Raw genomic sequence first — 18,971 nt, forward strand, 5'->3', positions numbered from 1 at the left:
GCTTTAAAATAAATTTTAACATCTATTAAGAACGTTATCATTACTCTTCATTTCCAAAAATATTTTCGGCTGATCTCACTCATTGTTTTCCATCATGGAAATTTTTGAATTATTTCGGTGCTGTCCTTCCACTCATCTCCACCAGCCACCCCCAACAACAACAGCATAAACCACAGTGATTTTCACTGGACTTGCATCAGCATTGTCGCTGTGTTGGTGGAAAATGGATATTTTTACAAGACTGAATCATTGAATCATTTTGTTCAGGAATGTGGTGTTTTTCCTGTTTTTCTAAGCTTCCTCTTGTCTTTGTTAAATTTTTAAAACATGTAAATATGCTGGCCACCGGTCCTGAACATTCTTAATAACTTACCTAATACCTATGTGCATCTATTTTTCAGTCCTTGGTAAAATTTATTATTTTTTATGTGTTCTGCATTTCTTTTTTTTTGTTAAACCTTAGGTTTAATATTTTTGTTATTGTTGTGAATGAGACTGTTCCCATTTTAAAATATAAAAATGGGGAAGAAAAACTGGGGAAGAAAAGCAATTCCTAGTTGTATATTTGTATTGTTATTGACCTCCTCATTTAAGTTTCCCATGATTTGGAATTAATTTGGAGACTCTCTTTTCAAAAGAATGAATATTTACTCCCAGAGCATTGTATTAAAAAAGTTTCAACCCTGCAGAGAGTTGAAAGAAGAGAATGAACACTGATATATTCTCTACCTGAATTATTAATATTTTGCCATATTTGCGTTCTTTCTTGCCCCTGTTTCTGATTCTCTCTTTAGGTCTTAGTTGGACAGATTTGGTCCTTGTGGTTTTGCTAAACAATTTGCAAGGCAGCTGCAGGTATCAGGATACTTTAACTCTGGGATTAGCAAACCATCTCCAGGAAGGGCCAGTTTATATCCCAGCCTTTAAAAAGTTTATGGCTTTGCAGCCATACTGTCTCTGTAGCAGCAACTCAACTCTGCAGAGGGGGCACAATGACAGCTAGAGATGGTGTGACTACAGATAGACGTGGCTGTGTTCCAATAGGACTTTGTTTTTAAAAACAGATGGAGGGGGCCGGCGTAGTGGCTCACTTGGTTAATCCTCCACCTGCGGCGCCGGCATCCCATATGGACCCCGGATTCTAGTTCCTGTTGCTCCTCTTCCAGTCCAGCTCTCTGCTGTGGCGCAGGAAGGCAGTAGAGGTTGGCCCAAGCGCTTGGGCCCTGCACCCGTGTGGGAGACCAGGAGGAGGCACCTGGCTCCTGGCTCCGTAGCGGCCATTTGGGGGGTGAGCCAACGGAGGGAAGACCTTTCTCTCTGCCTCTCTCTCACTGTCTAACTCTGCCTGTCAAATTAAAAACAAAACAAAACAAAACAAAAAAACAGATGGATGCCAGGTTTGACTCGAGAGCAGGCATCACCTATGAAAAAGGACCTTTCCCTGTAGAGCCACGGTGATCTTCATCAAATCTACCATAAGGAACAGTAATCCCATGGAAGTATTTCAAATCCAGTCCATAGTAGAGAGGTATTTAGTTTACACCGTTGGGTTTTTGCGTACGACTTTTTAAAGTCCCCTAGGGAAGAAAAGCAATTCTTGTTATATATCCCTAACCCCAGACTCACTTTTCCTGGTTCTGGCCTCTCTCTTCCCCTGATGGGCTGAGCCCCAGATGCTGGAAGGGGAGCTCGGTGGAGCTGGGTTCTGGGGCTCAGTTCTCAAGGAACTCACGAAGGGATTAAGTTACTGGCAGAGGTTTTCTGGCTGACGGTCTCCTTGAGAGCCTCTGTGACAAGGAGGGAGATAAGTGAGGGGAGACTCTGGGCAGGGACTATAGGGACACAGCAAGGACGGGGCGGGGGGGGGGGGCAGGCCCTCAGGCTTCATAAGGAACGCAAAGGCAGGCTGATGGTGTCATTTCCAAGGGATGTTATCATTCTGTTGTGTTTTTGTTTAATAAATTATTTCGCTAAATATGAATGTTTAAACTTGAATGGAAGTAGCCGTCTTCATTCTGAGGAGCCTCAGTCACCACTGAGAGGCCCTGGAGGGGCTGCTGAGGGCAGTGTCTGACTGGGACATCTGGTCAAGGGGCTGGACAGTCCAGGTTTATGAGCTGGGGTGTTTTTGTTAGATCTGTCTGTTGTGCGAGCTCTGCATCCCAGGAAATTAACATGTGCATCACCTGAAAATGTTCCTGTGGTGGGTTACATACAGCTGGTGGCAAATTCTGTGTGGCTTCTCCTTAGAGAGGTGAGGTCTGTTCCCCCCACCATGAGCTGGCACTGATGCGTAGAACGCAGTAGAAATGACTCTGTCTGGGGAGGCTGTTTAGCTCAGTGGTTAAGACACCGTGTCCTATTTCAGAGTTCCTGAGTTCTATTCCCAGCTCCAGCTCCTGACTCCAGCTTCCTGCTATTGCAAACTCTGGGAGGCAGCACTGATAGCTCAAGTGATTGGTTCCTGCCACCCATGCGGGAAACTTGGGTTGCATCTCCCAGCTATGGTCTTGCTGAGTCCTGGCTATGTGGGCATTTGGGAAATAGACATCAGATGGGAACTTTGTCTCTGTCTCTCCAAAAAGTAAATAAAAATATTTTAAAAATAAATAAAAAATTACAAATAGTGTTTTATTCTTAAAAAATGTTTAACTTTTCAAAAAGTGTAATAAAATAAACTAACATAAATTTAACATAAAAGTGTAATAAAATAAACTAACATAAAAGTATTTAGACATCCAACCCACAAATTCAGCAAACATTAAAATTTCCCATGTTTCTTAACATTCAGAAGAAATTAACAGTATCACCAAACTTCAAAAATCCCTCATTCCCATTTTATTAGTCTCCCTCCCTTGCAAATTGATGTATTTTCTTTCTTTCTTTTTAAGATTTATTTATTTATTTGGAAGGCAGAGTTACAGAGAGAGAGGAAGAAGCAGAGAGAGAGAGAGAGAGAGAGAGAGAGAGAATCTTTCATCTGCTCGTTCACTCTCCAAATGGCTGCAATGGCCAGAATTGGGCTGATCTGAAGCCAGGAGCCAGGAGGTTCTTCTGGGTCTCCCACATGGATGCATGATCCCAAGCACTTGGGCCATCTTCCACTGCTTTCCCAGGCCATAGCAGAGAGCTGGATTGGAAGTGGAGCAGCCAGGACTTGAACCTGTGCCCATATGGGAAGCTGGCACTGCAGGCTTAAGCCACTGTGCTAGAGCAAACGCCTCAATTTGGAGTTTGTACTTTATAAAATATATGAAGCCATAGAAACATGTAGTTTCTGTATTTCTGAGAGATTATTTTTACAAATTGTAATTACCTGTATAAATTATCCAACCTAAAATTGAATTGTTTTAAAAATCTGTTCTTATTAGTACACACATTCATTTAACAGCTACATACAATAAGTTTGAGTGAATATACCATGTTTATTGTGTTTCAGTTCTTTCCTAATGCGTTTAACTTGCTTTTAGACTTGGTTAGGGTAAAATGCAATGTAACAATGTGAACATCCTTGGACAAGCTTTCTTGTAGGAGGCTACTTCAAGAAGGTTATGGGGGGTAGGCATTTGGCCTAGTGGTTAAGATACTGGTTAGGACGCCTGTGTTCTATGTCGGGGTGTCCAGGCTTGCTCCAACTCCTGACTAATATAGCCCCTGGGAGACAGTGGTGATGGCTCAAGTAATTGGGTTCCTGTCACCCACATGGGAGACCTGGGTGATGTTTCTGGTTTGGCTCCAGCCCTGGGTCCAGCCTGGATGACCATTGTGAGCACTTTTAGAGGTGAACCAGTGGATGGAAAATCTCTCTCAAATAAATAAATAAATATATTTTTTTCTATTTTAAAGACATTTATTTATTTCAGAGGTAAAGTTACAGGCAGAGAGAGGGAGAGACAGGAAGGTCGTCCATCTACTGGTTCACCCCCCAGATAGCCGCAACAGCCAGAGCTGAGCAGATCCAAAGCTAGGAGCCAGGAGTTTCTTCCCGGTCTCCCATGTGGGTGCAAGGGCCTGAGCACTTGGGCTATCTTCTACTGCTTTCCCAGGCCATAAGCAGAGAGCTGGATCAAAAGAGGAGCAGCTAGGACACGAACCGGCGCCCATATGGGATGCTGGTGCTGCAGGTGGAAGCTTAGCCCACTATGCCCCTATGCTGTAGCGCCAGCCCCGATAAATAGTTTTTTTTTAATGTGGGAAAGTGGAATTAAGAGATATTTATTTTGTGGGTGAGCATTTGGTTAAGTGGTTAAGATGCTGATTGGGAAGATCTCTGTCTCTTCTGCCTTTCAATAAAAATGACAATAAATACAAATAAAAAAGATTTATTTTGCCGTGAGAACCATTTGAAATCCATGCATATTTTTCATAGCACATGTTTCCCTTGAATGTGATGATCCCTCCTATGCATGGATTTCAAAGTTTTTCTTGCAACAAAATAAATTTATCTTTAAATTTGATTTTCAATTGACTTTAAAAAAAGATATTTATTGGAAGGCAGAGCAACAGAGAAGAGAGAGAGGGAGAGACAGAAAGCAGTTTTCCATCTAATGGTTCACTCCCCAGATGGCCATAACAGCCAGGTCTAGGCTAGGCCAAAGCCAGGAGCCAGGAGCCAGGAACTCCACCCCAGTTGCCCACATAGGTGGCAGGGTCCCAAGCACTGGCACCATTGTCTTCTGCTGGCTTCCCAGGCACATTAGCAGGAAGCTGGATTGGAGGCAGAGGAGCCAGGACCAGAGCTGGCACTCTGATGCCAGCATTGCAAGCAGCAGCTTAACCTGTTGGGCCATATGCTGGACCTCCGTGGAATTGTGGAATTTTCTTAAGTGGTACTTTTAGATGAATTCTATCTGTGTAGCTTTTGAGGGGGAGCCTATAAGAGATTCACAACTTCTAATTTGCATATCCTGGGAAACTCACTTTTAGAAGCCCCTATGCCACCATGGGATAAGGAAATCCTTGGTAGCCCCAGAGACGGAGAGGGGGAGTGGGAGGGGGAGGGGGAGGAGTAGGAGGAGGAGGGGGAGGGAGACTAAGTGGAGAGACTCTGAGGCATTAGACTCCTGAGTGGAGCTTCTTGGCTCTGCCAGTCCATCCCCGTGAATGAGCCCAGCCCCCTGACTGATGTCCACTGAGACCCCGTGGAGCAGAAGAGCCACCCACAGGAGCCCTCCCTGAATTGTTAACCCACAGAAACCTAAGTAAATAAAAAGGTTGTTTGTCTAAGCTGTTCAGTTTTTTGTAGTTTGTTATTCTGCAATAGATAATGAAACAGTTTCAACGAAAGGATTTATACATTGGATTAAAATTAAAATTAAAATTAGCATAGCTAATTTTTATTGTGGCTTTCAGCTTCACCATGCTAATGTTCTGTGAGTCTTTTTTTTAAAGTTTATTTCTATTTTTATTATTTGACAGGTAGAGTTACAGAGAGAGAGAGAGAGAGAGAGAGAGGGAGAGAAAGGTCTTCCCTCCATTGGTTCACTCCCCAAATGGCCACAACGGCCGGCGCTGCACCGATTCAAAGCCAGGAGCCAGGTGCTTCCTCCTGGTCTCCCATGCGGGTGCAGGGGCCCAAGCACTCCATCCTCCACTGCCTTCTGGGGCCACAGCAGAGAGCTGGACTGGAAGACGAGCAACAGGACAAGAAACCAGCGCCCATTTGGGATGCAGGCAGAGGATTAACCTAGTGTGCCACGGCGCCGGCCCCTCTGTGAGTCTTGCACATAAGAAGTTACCAACAGCTTTCCTTTAATATTTTCACCACCCCCCACCCCCACCACCAAGAATCTAAGTGCAGGTTTTTTGTTGGGGGAGTGGGGAGGGAAGGGAGGTATAAATTCTCTGCTAATGAAAAGCTAACAGGGTGTTGGGGCTGAGAGAGATGAGCGGCCCTCAACCCCAACCCCCAGGGAACTGCCCTGGAGGGCAAAGGGAGCCTTCAGGCATCTGGGCTGGAGTGCAGGCAGGCCTGTGGGAAGGTGGATGATCGGCTGGCACTGGGGAGGTAAAAATCCCGTGATGGTGGAGCCTGACGCTGGCAGGGTCAGTCTTGGAGCCACTGAATGCTGTGTAAAGGAGGTCAGCTGTGCTCTGGGCAAAGTGGGGTCTTGATCCTGAGGGGCATAGCTTGACCAGGTTTTCAAAAGAAAATTGATTGATTTGAAAAGGAGAGGGAGGGAAGGAGGGAGAGAGAGAGAGAGAGAGAGAGAGAGAAAGATAATCTTCCACCCACTGTTTTACTTCCCAAATGTTCGTAACAGCCAGATCTGAGCCAGGCTGAAGCCAGGAGCTAAGAATTCCATTCTGGTTTCCTATGTAGGTAGTAGGAGCCTAACGACTTGTGCCATATTTTTAAAAGAGATTTATTTATGTATTTGAAAGGCAGAGTGACAGAGAGGAGAGAGATCTTCCATGTACTGGTTCATTCCCCAAATGCCTGCAACAGCTGGAGCTGGGCCAAACTGAAGCCAGGAGCCTGGAACTCCATCCAAGTTTCCCATGTGGGTGGCAGGGGCCCGAGTACTTGGGCCATCTTCTGCTGCTTTTCCAGACATATTAGCAGGGAAGTGGAGCATCCAGGACTCAAACCAGTGCTCTGATATGGGATGCCGGGTTTCTGCTCTGCCACTACATTGCCCTGTGATCAAGTTTTAAGAGCACACCTGGTGGTGATTCAGGTGATGAATGTTTGTGGGAGGGAGGACAGCTAGGAGATTTTACAGTGGTCAGGGTGAGAAAGGATGAGGGTGTGGACAGGAAGGTGTGGAAGGCTAGAGGGTGGTGGACATAGAGAAATGGTGGGGCAGTACCAGTAAGGCTTGGCTTCAGCTGGACACTGGGGTGGAGAAAAGCAAAGAGAAAGACTTCTGAGTCCAAAGCTGAGTGCTGAGGACTGGGGAGCTCCCTGCCATGGGGGCTGAGAGGCGCAGCCTTGGAGGAAAGAGAAAGTTCTAGGATTGGCTGCAATGAGGTTTGTACTGCCGGAAGGAGGGAGACAGGTGGAGACTGGAGGAGAGGAGACAACTCGGATGCCAGACCTGGTGGTGGTGGGCAGTTGGCTAGAATCCTCCCCACAGCTCCAGGTGAGGACTAGGCATGTTCTGATAATTCCCCAGATCATAGAAAAGACAATACTGAAAACTCCTTTTAGAAAATGGGAAGGTGGGATTGGCGCTGTGATGCAGCCGGCTAAACAGCAGCCTGCAGCACCGGCATGCCCTATGGGTGCCGATTTGAGTCCCAGCTGCTCCGCTTCCCATCCAGCTCCCTGCTAATGTGTCTGGAAAAGCAGTGGAAGATGGCCCAAGTCCTTGGGCCCCTGCCACTCACATGAGAGACCTGCAAGAAGCTCCTGGTTCCTGGCTTCATCCTGGCCCAACCCAAGCTGTTGTGGCTTTTTAGGCAGTGGATCAGCAGATGAAAGATTCTCTCTCTCTCCCTATAACTCTGCCTTTCAAATAAATAAAATAAGTCTTAAAAAAGAGAGAAAATGGGAAAGAAGTCTCAGAATCCTTGTGCAGGATTGAAGAAGGAACTTCAAAACTGAAGACAGAGACAGCTGGAAACCTGTTTTTAAAAATCCTTCTGTTGTGGCTAGCACCATTTGAATGTAATTTACATGCATATAAATTTCTCCTTTATAAAAAGGAGATCCTGGGGCCAGATAATATTTGCATTTCCCCCCTGTTTTCTCACTTCTGAGACTGCTTCCGGATGCTTCTTTTTCTGCTCCAGATCACAGAAGACAGCTCAGTAAGGATCCTGCCTTCTCCTACAGGTCCTGTGACTGAAGGCCTCTCCATTTCCAAGTCTTCCCTCCCCTTCCTGCCTCCTCCCAGTTTCCCAGACAGGGAAGACACACAGCTGATTCAGAGAAGGTGTTCTTGAGTTTTTCTTTTTCCTGTCGCTGCCCCCACCCACTTTTCCTTTAAAGTTAGAATTAATTTGGGCAAGTTAATAAAATAACATCTTCTACAACTATATAAATTGTTGCTGTCTTATTCCCAATAAGACTAGAAGTGGTGAGAAAACTTTTCTCAAAAAGGATTTATTTATTTATTTACTCGAAAGTCAGAGAGAGAGAGAGAGAGAGAGAGAGAGAGAGGTCTTCCATCCGCTGGTTCATTCCCAGTTGGCCGCAATGGCCAAAGCTTTGCCCATCCAAAGCCAGGAGCCAAGGTCTTCTTCCAGGTCTCCTATACGGGTGCAGAGACCCAAGGACTTGGACCACCTTATATGCTTTCCCAGGCCATAGCAGAAAGCTGGATAGGAAATGGAGCAGCCAAGACTTGAAGCAGTACTCATATGGGATGCCAGCACTGTAGGCAGCAGCTTTACCCGCTACTCCACAGGGCTGGCCCTCAAAAACTTTTTTTTTTAAAAAAGATTTATTTATTTATTTGAAAGTCAGAGTTCAGAGAGAGAGGAGGAGGCAGAGAGAGAGAGAGAGAGAGAGAGAGAGAGAGAAAGAGAGATCTTTCATCTGCTGGTTCATTCCCCAAATGGCCGCAATGGCCAGAGCTGGGCCAATCTGAAGCCAGGAGCCAGGAGCTTCTTCTGGGTCTGTCAGGCGGGTACAGGGGCCTAAACACTTGGGCTATCTTTTACTGCTTTTCCAGGCTTTAGCAGAGAGCTGGATCAGAAGAGGAGCAGCCAGGACTCGAACCAGCGCCCATATGGGATGCCAGCACTGCAGGCGGCGGCTTTACCCACTATGCCACTACTGCCAGCCCTGAGAAAATTTACTATTTCTCAGTTTTTTCTTGAAAATTTTAGGCTTCACCTGAATGGGACAAGGTTGACATGAGTGTGACAGCATGATCAGGTGAATCCTTTCTGCTGGGCCATGACAAGCCCTTACTGTCACCTGTGTGTTGATTCCCTCCCTCTCTCAAGGCAGTGTTTTTGAAGCATCTGCAAGGCTATGAACTGCAGGTGGAGGCATGCAAGACACAGGCCCAGCCCTGCCGATCGGGAATGCATCAACTTACAAAGCACGGTGATATTATTGGGGTTAGATTAACAACACAAACAATGATGCCTTCCAAAAAAGCGTTTGTCTTGATGAGATACTCCACTGGGGTGAGGCAGACCGGGGCATCTGTGGGTGCCTATGGTTTGCTGTTACCGATGGGTTATCAGGAGAAGGGGGATTAGATAAACTGGACAGCTCAGAAGGCTTTGGGCAGCCAGAACAGGGTGGTGAGTGATTTCTGGGTGGAAGGGGAGTGGCATATCTCCTTTTTGTCTGCACAGACCTTTCTCTTTGGCTGCTGAACGACTTTTTTTTTTTTTTTTTTGATCTCAGATCGGCCAAAAGATTCTGAATTTAGGCAATTCAGCAGTGAGGGCTGAGTCATTTTGGCAAAGCTGGGGGGAGAAAGATGCAATTCTGCTTATCTGCAGTTGCACCATGTTTTCTCCTGCTGAGAAGAGCCTGCCTGTGTCACAGTAACTGGCCAGGCATTTCCTTTGCAGTGGAGGTGGCCGCTGACCTCTGGGGCCACTGGTGCTGAGAATTTGTTAGTGGAGATGGCTGGAGATGGCTGGAGTAGAAGTCCTTGTCTGCCAGTAAGAAGGGAATGCCAGGTGTGAGACAGAGAGCAGTGGCAACCAAGGCAGCAAGGTTTAGTGAGGTAGTGCATTCATCAGAACAGATGGCATCTGGACATCCAGGCTGGGGTTTATAGAAGGGTGGAATCCACTTCTTCCCTCGGTTTTTCTCCTCCCCTACCTCACTGCTTCTCCTAGACAGAGGGTTTCCTTTGTGAAATAAGTGAAACTCCTGGGGCCTGCACTGTTGGCACAGCAGGTTAAAGCCCTGGCTTAAAGCACTGGCATCACATATGAGCACCGGTTCTAGTCCTGGCTGCTCCTCTTCCGATCCAGCTCTCTGCTATAGCCTGGGACAGCAGTAGACGATGGCCCAAGTCCTTGGCCCAAGTGCCCTGCATCCATGTGGGAGACCTGGAAGAAGCTCCTGGCTTCAGATCGGCGCAGCTCCGGCCGTTGCAGCCATCTGGGGAGTGAACCAGCGGATGGAAGACCTTTCTCTCTGTCTCTACCTCTCTCTGTAACTCTGTCTTTCAACTAAATAAAATAAACCTCTCTCTAAAAAAAGAAATAAGTGAAATCCCTCCCAAGGTTTTATTACCCAGTGTCACCAGAGTGTAGCCCTTTTGGCTCCTGGCAAAGAGGATTATCCCTGGGGTGCTTTTCTTGGAGAGATGGCTAGGGCCACCTATAAAGTTACGGGGGTATGGGCAGGACTTTGCAGTGTGAAATCCTGCCTGCTTCCAAGGTTGCTCCATTCCTTCACATAGGTGCTTTGTTTTCCTGAGACCCCTTTCACAGGCGTGGGCTCATTTCTACCTTCCTACCTAACAAATCCAGTGAACAATGGAATGGCCATTTAATGTTCTGCTTCCTGTTAGTCACAGCTGGGTGGAGCGGGAACACTGCCTGGCAATTTGAGGTGGTGAGTGCCACTTAGCCACTGTATGGCCGTGGTGACCCTTCTCTGGGGTGCGATCTCTTTTTATGGGCTGAACTGTGTCCTTATGAAATCCACAGGAACGTGGAAGTCCCAATTCCCAGTATTTCAGAATGTAACTGTCTTTGGAGGTAGGGTCTTCAGGGAGGCCGTTAAGTTAAAATGCGATCTTTAGCGTCAGCTGGATCCTAATCTAGTACGACTGGCGTCCTAGTAAGAGGGAATTGGACAGACTGACACATACGTGTAGAGGAGAGGCCATATGATGACATGGAGAGGAGGCAGCTGCCTACAAGTCAAGGAGAGAGACCCTGTCTCCTTTGATGTTAGACTTGCAAAGAAACACATTTCTGTATTTCAGTCATGCAGTCTGTGGCACTCTGGTGTGGCAGCCTGAACAAACTAATTCATTCCTTGTCTGTAGTAGGTACTGGAGCCTTTCCGATTTGGGCAGGTCTTGACTGTTTTCCCCAAGACCTGCGCCTGCCTGGAACACACCCGTGTGGTGGGCGATGGATCTAAAGGGCCCGCGTGGACGTTGCCTTGGCTGATGCCCTGTTGATTGAGTGACGTGATGATCGTGGTCCAAGATTAGGGAGCTCTGGGGAAGGAATGGGAAGTCCACTGTGTAAGCTGGGAAGGGCTGTGCCAGTGTGAGGGGTGACTTTCCGTGCCGCTGAGATGCTGGTGAGGGAGGAAGGCGACGTACAACTTGGAAGTACAACTCGCACAATTTAACTTTGGAGTCTTGGGGACTTGAGTTCTGATTCTGGGTCAGTCAAAAACTCCCTGCTCTAATAATGTCCACCCTAAAACCAACCAACCCACCACATTTGTATCGTAACCCCATGTTCCCCTCCTGCTGCCGCTGCTGCCTCTGCTCCTTTTTACAGGAAATGGCATACAAGGCTTCTTCGCGGTCCCCTCCTTCCTCCGTGGTGCCCGCCTGGCTTCTCCCTACTCTGCACCAACTGCTCTTGCCAGTATCCTGTGTGACTTCCTGTGGCCACATCCACCACCCTTGTGTGGCTTCTGTGTCCTTATCTTTCCTGAAGCCTCAGCAGCCTTCGGCTTGACCTCTCCCTTTTCCTCGAAATGCTTTCTTGGCTTGCTCATCAGACATTGCCCCTTCTGCATTTTTACCTTGTTCCTTGGCCTTCCTTCTCAGTTCCTGTTCCTAGCTCTGACTTTCTCCACTTGTAAATGGTGCAGTGACTCAAGACACTCTGGTTGTCTTCTCCTAAACTATACTCTTGCTCTCAGTCATATCTTTAAGTCCTGTGGCTGAGAAGCATCACCCATATGTAAATGATCTCTCCCTGGTCGGTATCTCCAGACTGATGTCACCCTTAACCCCAGGCTCAAGTCCCCTTCTGCCCCCAGATCTCCTGGGTGTTGCACAGCATGTCAAACTCAGCCAAAATTAGAGTCCAGCCGCAGTAGATAATTCTGTACTCAAACAGGCAAATGTGTCGCAATACTGGGGCTTTTGCCCTTGTGGTTCCCTCTGCCAGGAAGTTCCTTCTGCCTGATACTCTCTTGGCCGCCCCTGTCTTGTTATTCACTTCTCAGACCACGTGTCACCTCTTCTGCCAAGTCTTGTGATCCTGAAGCCGGAAGTAACCTCTTCGATACGATCACCTACACTGTTTTAATTCTCTGAACACTGTTGTGTTCTTTTTTTTTTTTTTTTTTAAACAGGCAGAGTGGATAGTGAGAGAGAGAGACAGAGAGAAAGGTCTTCCTTTTTGCCGTTGGCTCACCCTCCAATGGCCGCTGTGGCCGGCGCATTGTGCTGATCCGAAGCCAGGAGCCAGGTGCTTCTCCTGGTCTCCCATGCGGGTGCAGGGCCCAAGGACTTGGGCCATCCTCCACTGCCTTTCCGGGCCATAGCATCTCTGGCCTGGAAGAGGGGCAACCGGGATAGAATCCGGCGCCCCAACCGGGACTAGAACCCGGTGTGCCGGCTCCGCAAGGTGGAGGATTAGCCTGTTAAGCCACAGCGCCGGCTTGAACACTGTTTCTTATTTTTGTGTTTTTCTTGATTTTTTTAAAATTTGTGGAGTTGTTTTTTTTTTTTTTTTTTTCCCACCACTAGAAGGCAAGCTCTGGGCTAGCGGGGAATCTGTCTTGCTCACAGCTGTAACCCTGGTGTGGTAATCCCAGGACTGGCTTTGTAAACGCTCAGTAAATATTTGGGGAATGAGTGGATGAAGCCACTTCGTTAGCTCTTCATTCCCAACTCTTAGTGACTAGGTTGTTAGGAAGTTGGAATTTGGAGTTAAAAATTTGATCATTGATTCTGCGAGTCTCATTACTACAGTAAAACACTTGAGGCAGCCTAAGGTACGAAAGGAAAGAAGTGCATTTGGCTCTTGGTTCTGGAGACTCACAGTCCAAGATTAGGTAGGCCCCACTGGCTTGGCCCTGGTGATGGCTTCTTGTTAGCAGAGTCCTCAAGTGGCACAGAGCATGCATGGCAAGAGACAGTGGGAGTGCTTGTCTCTGTCTCTCCTTATAAGCTACCCTGGGCCCACCCTAATGACCCAATCCAGGCTAAGCATTTCCCAAAGGCCCTCCCTGGGAACATCACCATTGGATTTTCTACCCTCTTAGTGCCATTAACAAAAGACAATTGGATCCAGACTCCCAAGTTCCAGTGGACAAGCATCAAACAGTAGCCATTGTTGGAAGAAAGTCTTCAGTCTAAACCATTTCAGAATCCACAAAAACCTTGGCATTTGTTAATGAAGAGATTAAAAATTCACGGTTATTTTTCTTTTTTGTCCCTTATTGATCCATTAAAATAATACCAAAGGACAGAGAAAGTTACAAACCACAAGAACAGACAAAGGAGGAGGGGAGAGAAGAATAGATGAGCAAGTGTCCAGGAATATTTGGGCTGGAAGACACAATGAGGGGCTTTGCAAGTCACCTGTGGGGAGCGGATGAAGGCAGTGAACTGACTCCATCCAGGTTTCTGCCAGGTGCAGGGCTTGGAGGCACTGGGTTCTGCAAAGGGCAGGCCTGAGGATGTGGGCTTGGCTGCAAGTTTCTGTGTGGAGTGGCTCTACCTACATGTCCCCATTTTCACCTTTTTCCAGTCTGCTAAATCTCTCCATCTGACCAGAAAGATGGGGAGTTGAAAGGGAAAAGTTCAGGGCTTGGAGTATCAGGAAGATGGTCAACAGTTAGGTGAGAACAGGTCTGATCACTGGACAGTTTACCAGGATTGTCCTTAGGGTATTCAGGGTTGGGATTTTTTTTTTTTTAAAAGCAGGGTCTTTGTGTATATTTGAGCCATGTAAAATCAGCCTATAACCAGGACTCAGCCACTGGGCCCCAAGATTACCCCATTAAGTATGAATCCTGGAGTTTCTTGAGGGTATCTGGTCAACTCTTTGCATGGGGGAGAGGGCCAGAGGGCACCCTGGAAGGAAGAACAGGGACTAGTGTTTGTACAGTATCTGATCTGGGCTTGGGGGGGCTTTATCTGGACAATACTACTGCCCCATCAGGCCTCAGGGGCTAATTCTGGCAGTTTTGGGAAGACTTGAGGAAATTTACAAAGAAAGTGCTTCGAAGTTTGGATTCCCAAGAAGTATGAATCTAAGAGTGTTTCTGCCTGCAGCTGGCTCCCCCTGGAGGCGAGGAAATGCTGGTGTTCCGACACCACCCAGAAAGGCTAGAGAAGACACCAAACACTGTTGCCTACATGTGAGTGTCCCTCAGTGAAGTAGCTTATTCCTTACCCAACTGCCCTAGAGTGAAGCCCACCTCTCAAGGAAGCTCTGGTCACATGCTGTGAGCCTTCTGCTCCCATAGTGTCACCTTCTCTAGGGAATATCAGACATCGAAGGAAGGCCCCCACAGGAATGACAAGCACCAAATCAAACACACTTTAAAAAACCCACACAGAGAACTAGATCTGAAACAAAGTAGTGTGGGGAGAAATGCCCTAACACCCTCCAAGCCATTGCATTCGTGAGACAAGTACAAGATACTATGAAAAAGGACAACCAAAGAAGAAGAAAGAGGGCTGGAAAATCACAAATGTCAGAGCTGAAATCAAACAATTTCATACAAAATTTGGAAGAAAAAGTCAGTGGAATCAACCAGGAAGTGGGCCAAAAAAGATGAGAGAAATGACAAGACACTTAGCAGATCAACTCAAGGAGAGCAGCACTTGGCAAACAGGGTTCTACGGAGAAGAGAAAGGAGAGAAGTCATCAAAGGATCCCACGGAAAGATGTATTGCGCTGAAAAAGCAAGAGGCTCCAGATGGAAAGAAGTGTCCTATATAACGTATGAAAGAAAATCCACACCAAGACACGCTATTTTAAATAGTTCAGAACATCAGTGATGAGGAGACCCTAAAAGATTCCAGAGAGAAAAATTAGTGCCTTACACAGAATGAGGATCTGGGCAGCTGAACTGGGTTCCAGAAGACTAGGAAATAAAGTCTTCAACATTCTGCAAGAAAATGATTTTTCATCAATTGCACACTGATCCACATTAGCAGTTACCTGGGAAGCTGTATATCGATATTTTCAGAGAGGTAAAGACTCAGAAAGGGTCTCTGTGCATCTTTACCTAAGAAGTGTTGCAATATAAGTTGCTGCCACAGGAGAAATAGGCCAAGAAAGAGGTAGGAGCTGCAAGTCAGCCAAGGCAGAGGGGCAGGTCCTGGGTGCGTGGCTGAAGAGGGGACCTAGTAAGCAGCCAATGCAGCCTGGAGAAGAAGGGACATGGCATCAGGGGCAGTGGTGTCCCTTGGAAAAAGACAACCATGGCTTCATCTGTTAGAAAAAGCACTTGGTGGGGCCAGCACTATGGCTCAATGGGTTAAAGTCGCCGCCTGCAATGCCAGTAACTGTTGTGGGCACTGTTTGTGTCCTGGCTGCTCCACTTCTGATCCAGTTCCCTGATAATGGCCTGGGAAAAGCAGTGGAGGATGACCCAAGTGGAAGAAGTTCCTGGCTCCTGGCTTCGTCCTGGCCCAGTGCTGGCTGTGGGGCCATTTGGAGAACTAACCAGCAGATGGAGGATCTGTCTTTCTGTCTCTCCCTCTCTCTCTCTAACTCTGACTTTCAAATAAATAAATAAATCTTAAAAAAAAAAAAACAAAGAAAAGCACTCAGTTAAACTTAGAGGATTTACTACTCTGAGAGAAGTTTGGAAAATTTAATATCCAATTTCAAGAAAAAGCAATTACTGACCCAGAAAAAAAACCAACAAAGTATTTGAAAGAAAAGACTATCATTCCACTCTGTTTTACTGAATTTAAGATGCCATCAGCTGTGGAAATCTGTTAGGAAGAGAAAACTGTTTTTTTTTTTTTTTTTTTTTTTTTTTTTTTTTTTGGTGGTAAGTTGTAAGACATACTCAAATTTCGGAAAAAAAATTTGAAAATGACCGCGGGGCACAGTGGATTAGGCCACCACTAGTGATGTCAGCATTCCGTATCAGAGCGCCAGTTTGAGTACTGACTGCTCTACTTCCGATCCTCCTTTCTGCTAAAGCCTCTGGGAAGGTAGCAGATGATGGCCAGAATACTTGGTCCACTAACACCCATGTGGGAGACCAGGATGGAGTTCCAGGCTCCTGGCTTTGGCCAAGTCCAGGCTGGGCTCCCTGCCATTTGGGGAGTGCACCAGTGGAAAGAAGAGTCTCTCTCTGTTGCATTGCCTCACAAATAAAAATCTAATAAGTAAAAAAAAAAAAAAATAATAAATCTTTTTAAAAAGTACTACTTTTTGAGACTGGTGAAAATATCATCCTATTTGGCTTTACAGTGAACTGTATTTACATTGGTTATTGATGTGAATTTAAAGTGAGGAAGAGGAGGGGGAAAGCGTGGGTGTTCACTTCTGAGGGAGATACACTCTGAAGTACCACGATCAAAGGTGATATTTCATGTCCATTTTTGATAAACCAAGAATTAGTCAGACGTGCATATGGTAGTTGGAATGGTGGCCTCTGGGTACCGGCTTGGGTGGGTTGGGTTGGTTTGGGGTGAAGTGGCTCAGAGGACTGATAATTTCACACATGTGCTTTTGGCTCATTATGCACGTTTACAAGTGATGCAAACAAAGAAGAAAATTCATACACACACACGCACACACACACGACCTGCTTGGAGCTTAACAATGGGACAGAAATGGGGAATTTAGGGCTCCCAAACCTACTGTCTCTTGGAAAATTCTGTCATTGCTGGGCTTCTATGGGGGATTGGTTCCAGAACACACCCCTCACCCTGTGGGTACCACAAGTTCATGGATGCTCAAGTCCCTTATATAAAGTGACATAGTATTGGCATGTAACTTGGTTACATCATCCTGTGTACCTTAAGCCATCCTATATTACTTATAATACCTAGTACAATGAAAATGCCTTGTAATTTCCATTATTTTCTATTCGTGGCTAGTCGAATCTGCAGATTGGAACCCACAGTCACAGGGGGCTGCTTGTGTCTTGTCCAGGCTGAGGGTAAAGACAAGACAATATCCTGCTTTGTGACCTCCAGGAAGACTAGATACACTTCCTGTACCTATGCCCTCTCTTGCCCAAGCATGGCTCAGAAAGCTTTAATATCTATAACTCATTCCACACATGTCAACCCATTTAATCCCTACCCAGGCTTTTTTTTTTTAAGGAGCAACCGTTGTCATTTCACATGTGTAGTGACTGAGACCTGACAGCCCAGCCCTATCCTGCTGCAGAATCAGAGGCACTTCGACTCTGTAGAGTTGGGGTCACCTAACCGGATTCCGTCTCCATGGTATTTTAGAGGAAGGAGGAAGAGGAGAGGAAGCGAGGAGAAGAGCAGATTCGCCTCCAGGAAGAGCAGAGGGCGAAGGAGCTCTACTGGACCCTGAAGCAGGCCCAGCTGCATTGCCACCCCAGCGAGAAGGAGGAGCGCGAGTGGGAAGAGCAGTGTGAGTACAGCTTGCTTCCCAGCGTCCCTGTGCACCCACACTCAGCGTCATTCAGGTCACTCACCCTGCAAGCCTTGCCCCTAGGCTCACCATGTGCATGGTCCTGGGCCTGGAGAGTAGGGGTTCCACCTTCTCGGGGCTTACATGCCCGCAGGGGAGATAGCTGATGTTTAACACAAAGTGCTGCATTTACCAAGTTGCCAATGACTTCCTGCTCTGTGCTAAGCCCTGGGGATCCAGAGATGAGAAACCATGGCCCTTATTTTAGAGGAACTCGGCAACTGGAGCAGAAAACAGACACACAGAAGAAGGGCTTTGGGGTGGCGGGGGGATGCAGCACACACCGTGGGCACACACAGTGGCTGTCCCAGGGGGCTTCCAGGGGAGGCGTTGAGACACAGTCCAGTAGTGGTTTGAAATATAAGGGAGAGAGAGAGAGAGAGAGAGAGAGAGAGAGAGAGAGAGAGAGAGAGGAGAGGGGGAGAGGGAGAGGGAGAGGGAAAGGGAGAGCGAGAGGGAGAGAGAGAGGGAGAGGGAGAGGGAGAGGGAGAGAGAATTCCTCTGGACAAGGAGAGCATTTGGAAAAGCTTTTGGTTTGGGAAAATGGGTGGGTGAAGAAGGTGGAGAAGGGTGCCATAGCAGAGGGAACAGCACTGAACGAAGCACGGCCACTGTGGGCGTGGGTCACACACACGTCACAGCGTGGCCACAGCCTGGGGATCATGCTGGGTGATGATGAAAAGGGAGGCCAGAAAGACAAGATGTGCAAATGTTAAAGAACAATTCACTCATTTAAGTTTAGAATGGAAGAAGAGGCAGGGGAAACAACAGGCAGGGCAGAGGTTTATATTGGACGAGATCAGGTGCGTTCAGGGTGGTTTGGCCGTAGACAGAGGTTTATATAGGAAAAGAGTGAATTGTTGCAAAGTGAAGTCCCATGCGGCTATTGCAGTGTGGGGGAAGGGGCACTGGACTGGGAGGCCTGTCCTAGCGCTGCTGCTTGTGAGTGTGACCTTGTGTGAGTTCTTGCTCAGTGTCTTCATTGGTAAAATGGGATTAGTCATGCTGACCTGAGCCTTGTTGGGAGAGGGAAATGGAAGCCAAAGTGCTTTCTGAGCTGTCCAGGTCTGTGCTCCTGGGGCCGGTTCCATTAGGGACAGAGAATGGAAGATCACCTTGCCCAGGAGCCGCCTGGTTGCTAATTAATGTTCTGTGTGGCAACTGAAAAATAGACAATAGATGTGATAACTCAGGCTCCCTGATTTGAGGTCTGCATTTTGTACTTAAAAATGATGAGCTACACTCTGGAGACTGTCATTCACATCCAACAAAGGCATTCTGCCCTCAGTTAATTTAATATGAAAGATATAGGGGGCCATTCATCTAGCGAGGAGTAGAAGTTTCTGATAAAACCCCCAAATTAAATTCTCCAAGTTAGAAAAAAGGGAATTATCCCTTTTTGCATCTCTTCAATACAGAGTTAGCTGCTCAGTGGAATCCGCGGAGCTCTGGCTTCTGAGGAGCTCTGAATATTTCGA

The 18,971-nt window shown here is 46.9% G+C and overlaps 1 protein-coding gene across 3 annotated transcripts in view; it reads left to right on the top strand.

Annotated features, from left to right (window-relative positions):
• SH2D4B (SH2 domain containing 4B) overlaps positions 1 to 18,971 on the top strand; it is a 111,489-nt gene that overhangs the window by 41,783 nt on the left and 50,735 nt on the right. For all 3 annotated transcript variants that reach the window (XM_062214249.1, XM_062214250.1, XM_062214248.1), the window contains one exon: positions 17,286 to 17,433. In XM_062214249.1, the coding sequence (XP_062070233.1) occupies positions 17,286 to 17,433 (148 nt within the window). The remainder of the gene's footprint in view (positions 1 to 17,285; positions 17,434 to 18,971) is intronic.

Source organism: Lepus europaeus, chromosome 17 (genome assembly GCF_033115175.1).
Source record: "Lepus europaeus isolate LE1 chromosome 17, mLepTim1.pri, whole genome shotgun sequence".
Taxonomy (NCBI): domain Eukaryota; kingdom Metazoa; phylum Chordata; class Mammalia; order Lagomorpha; family Leporidae; genus Lepus; species Lepus europaeus.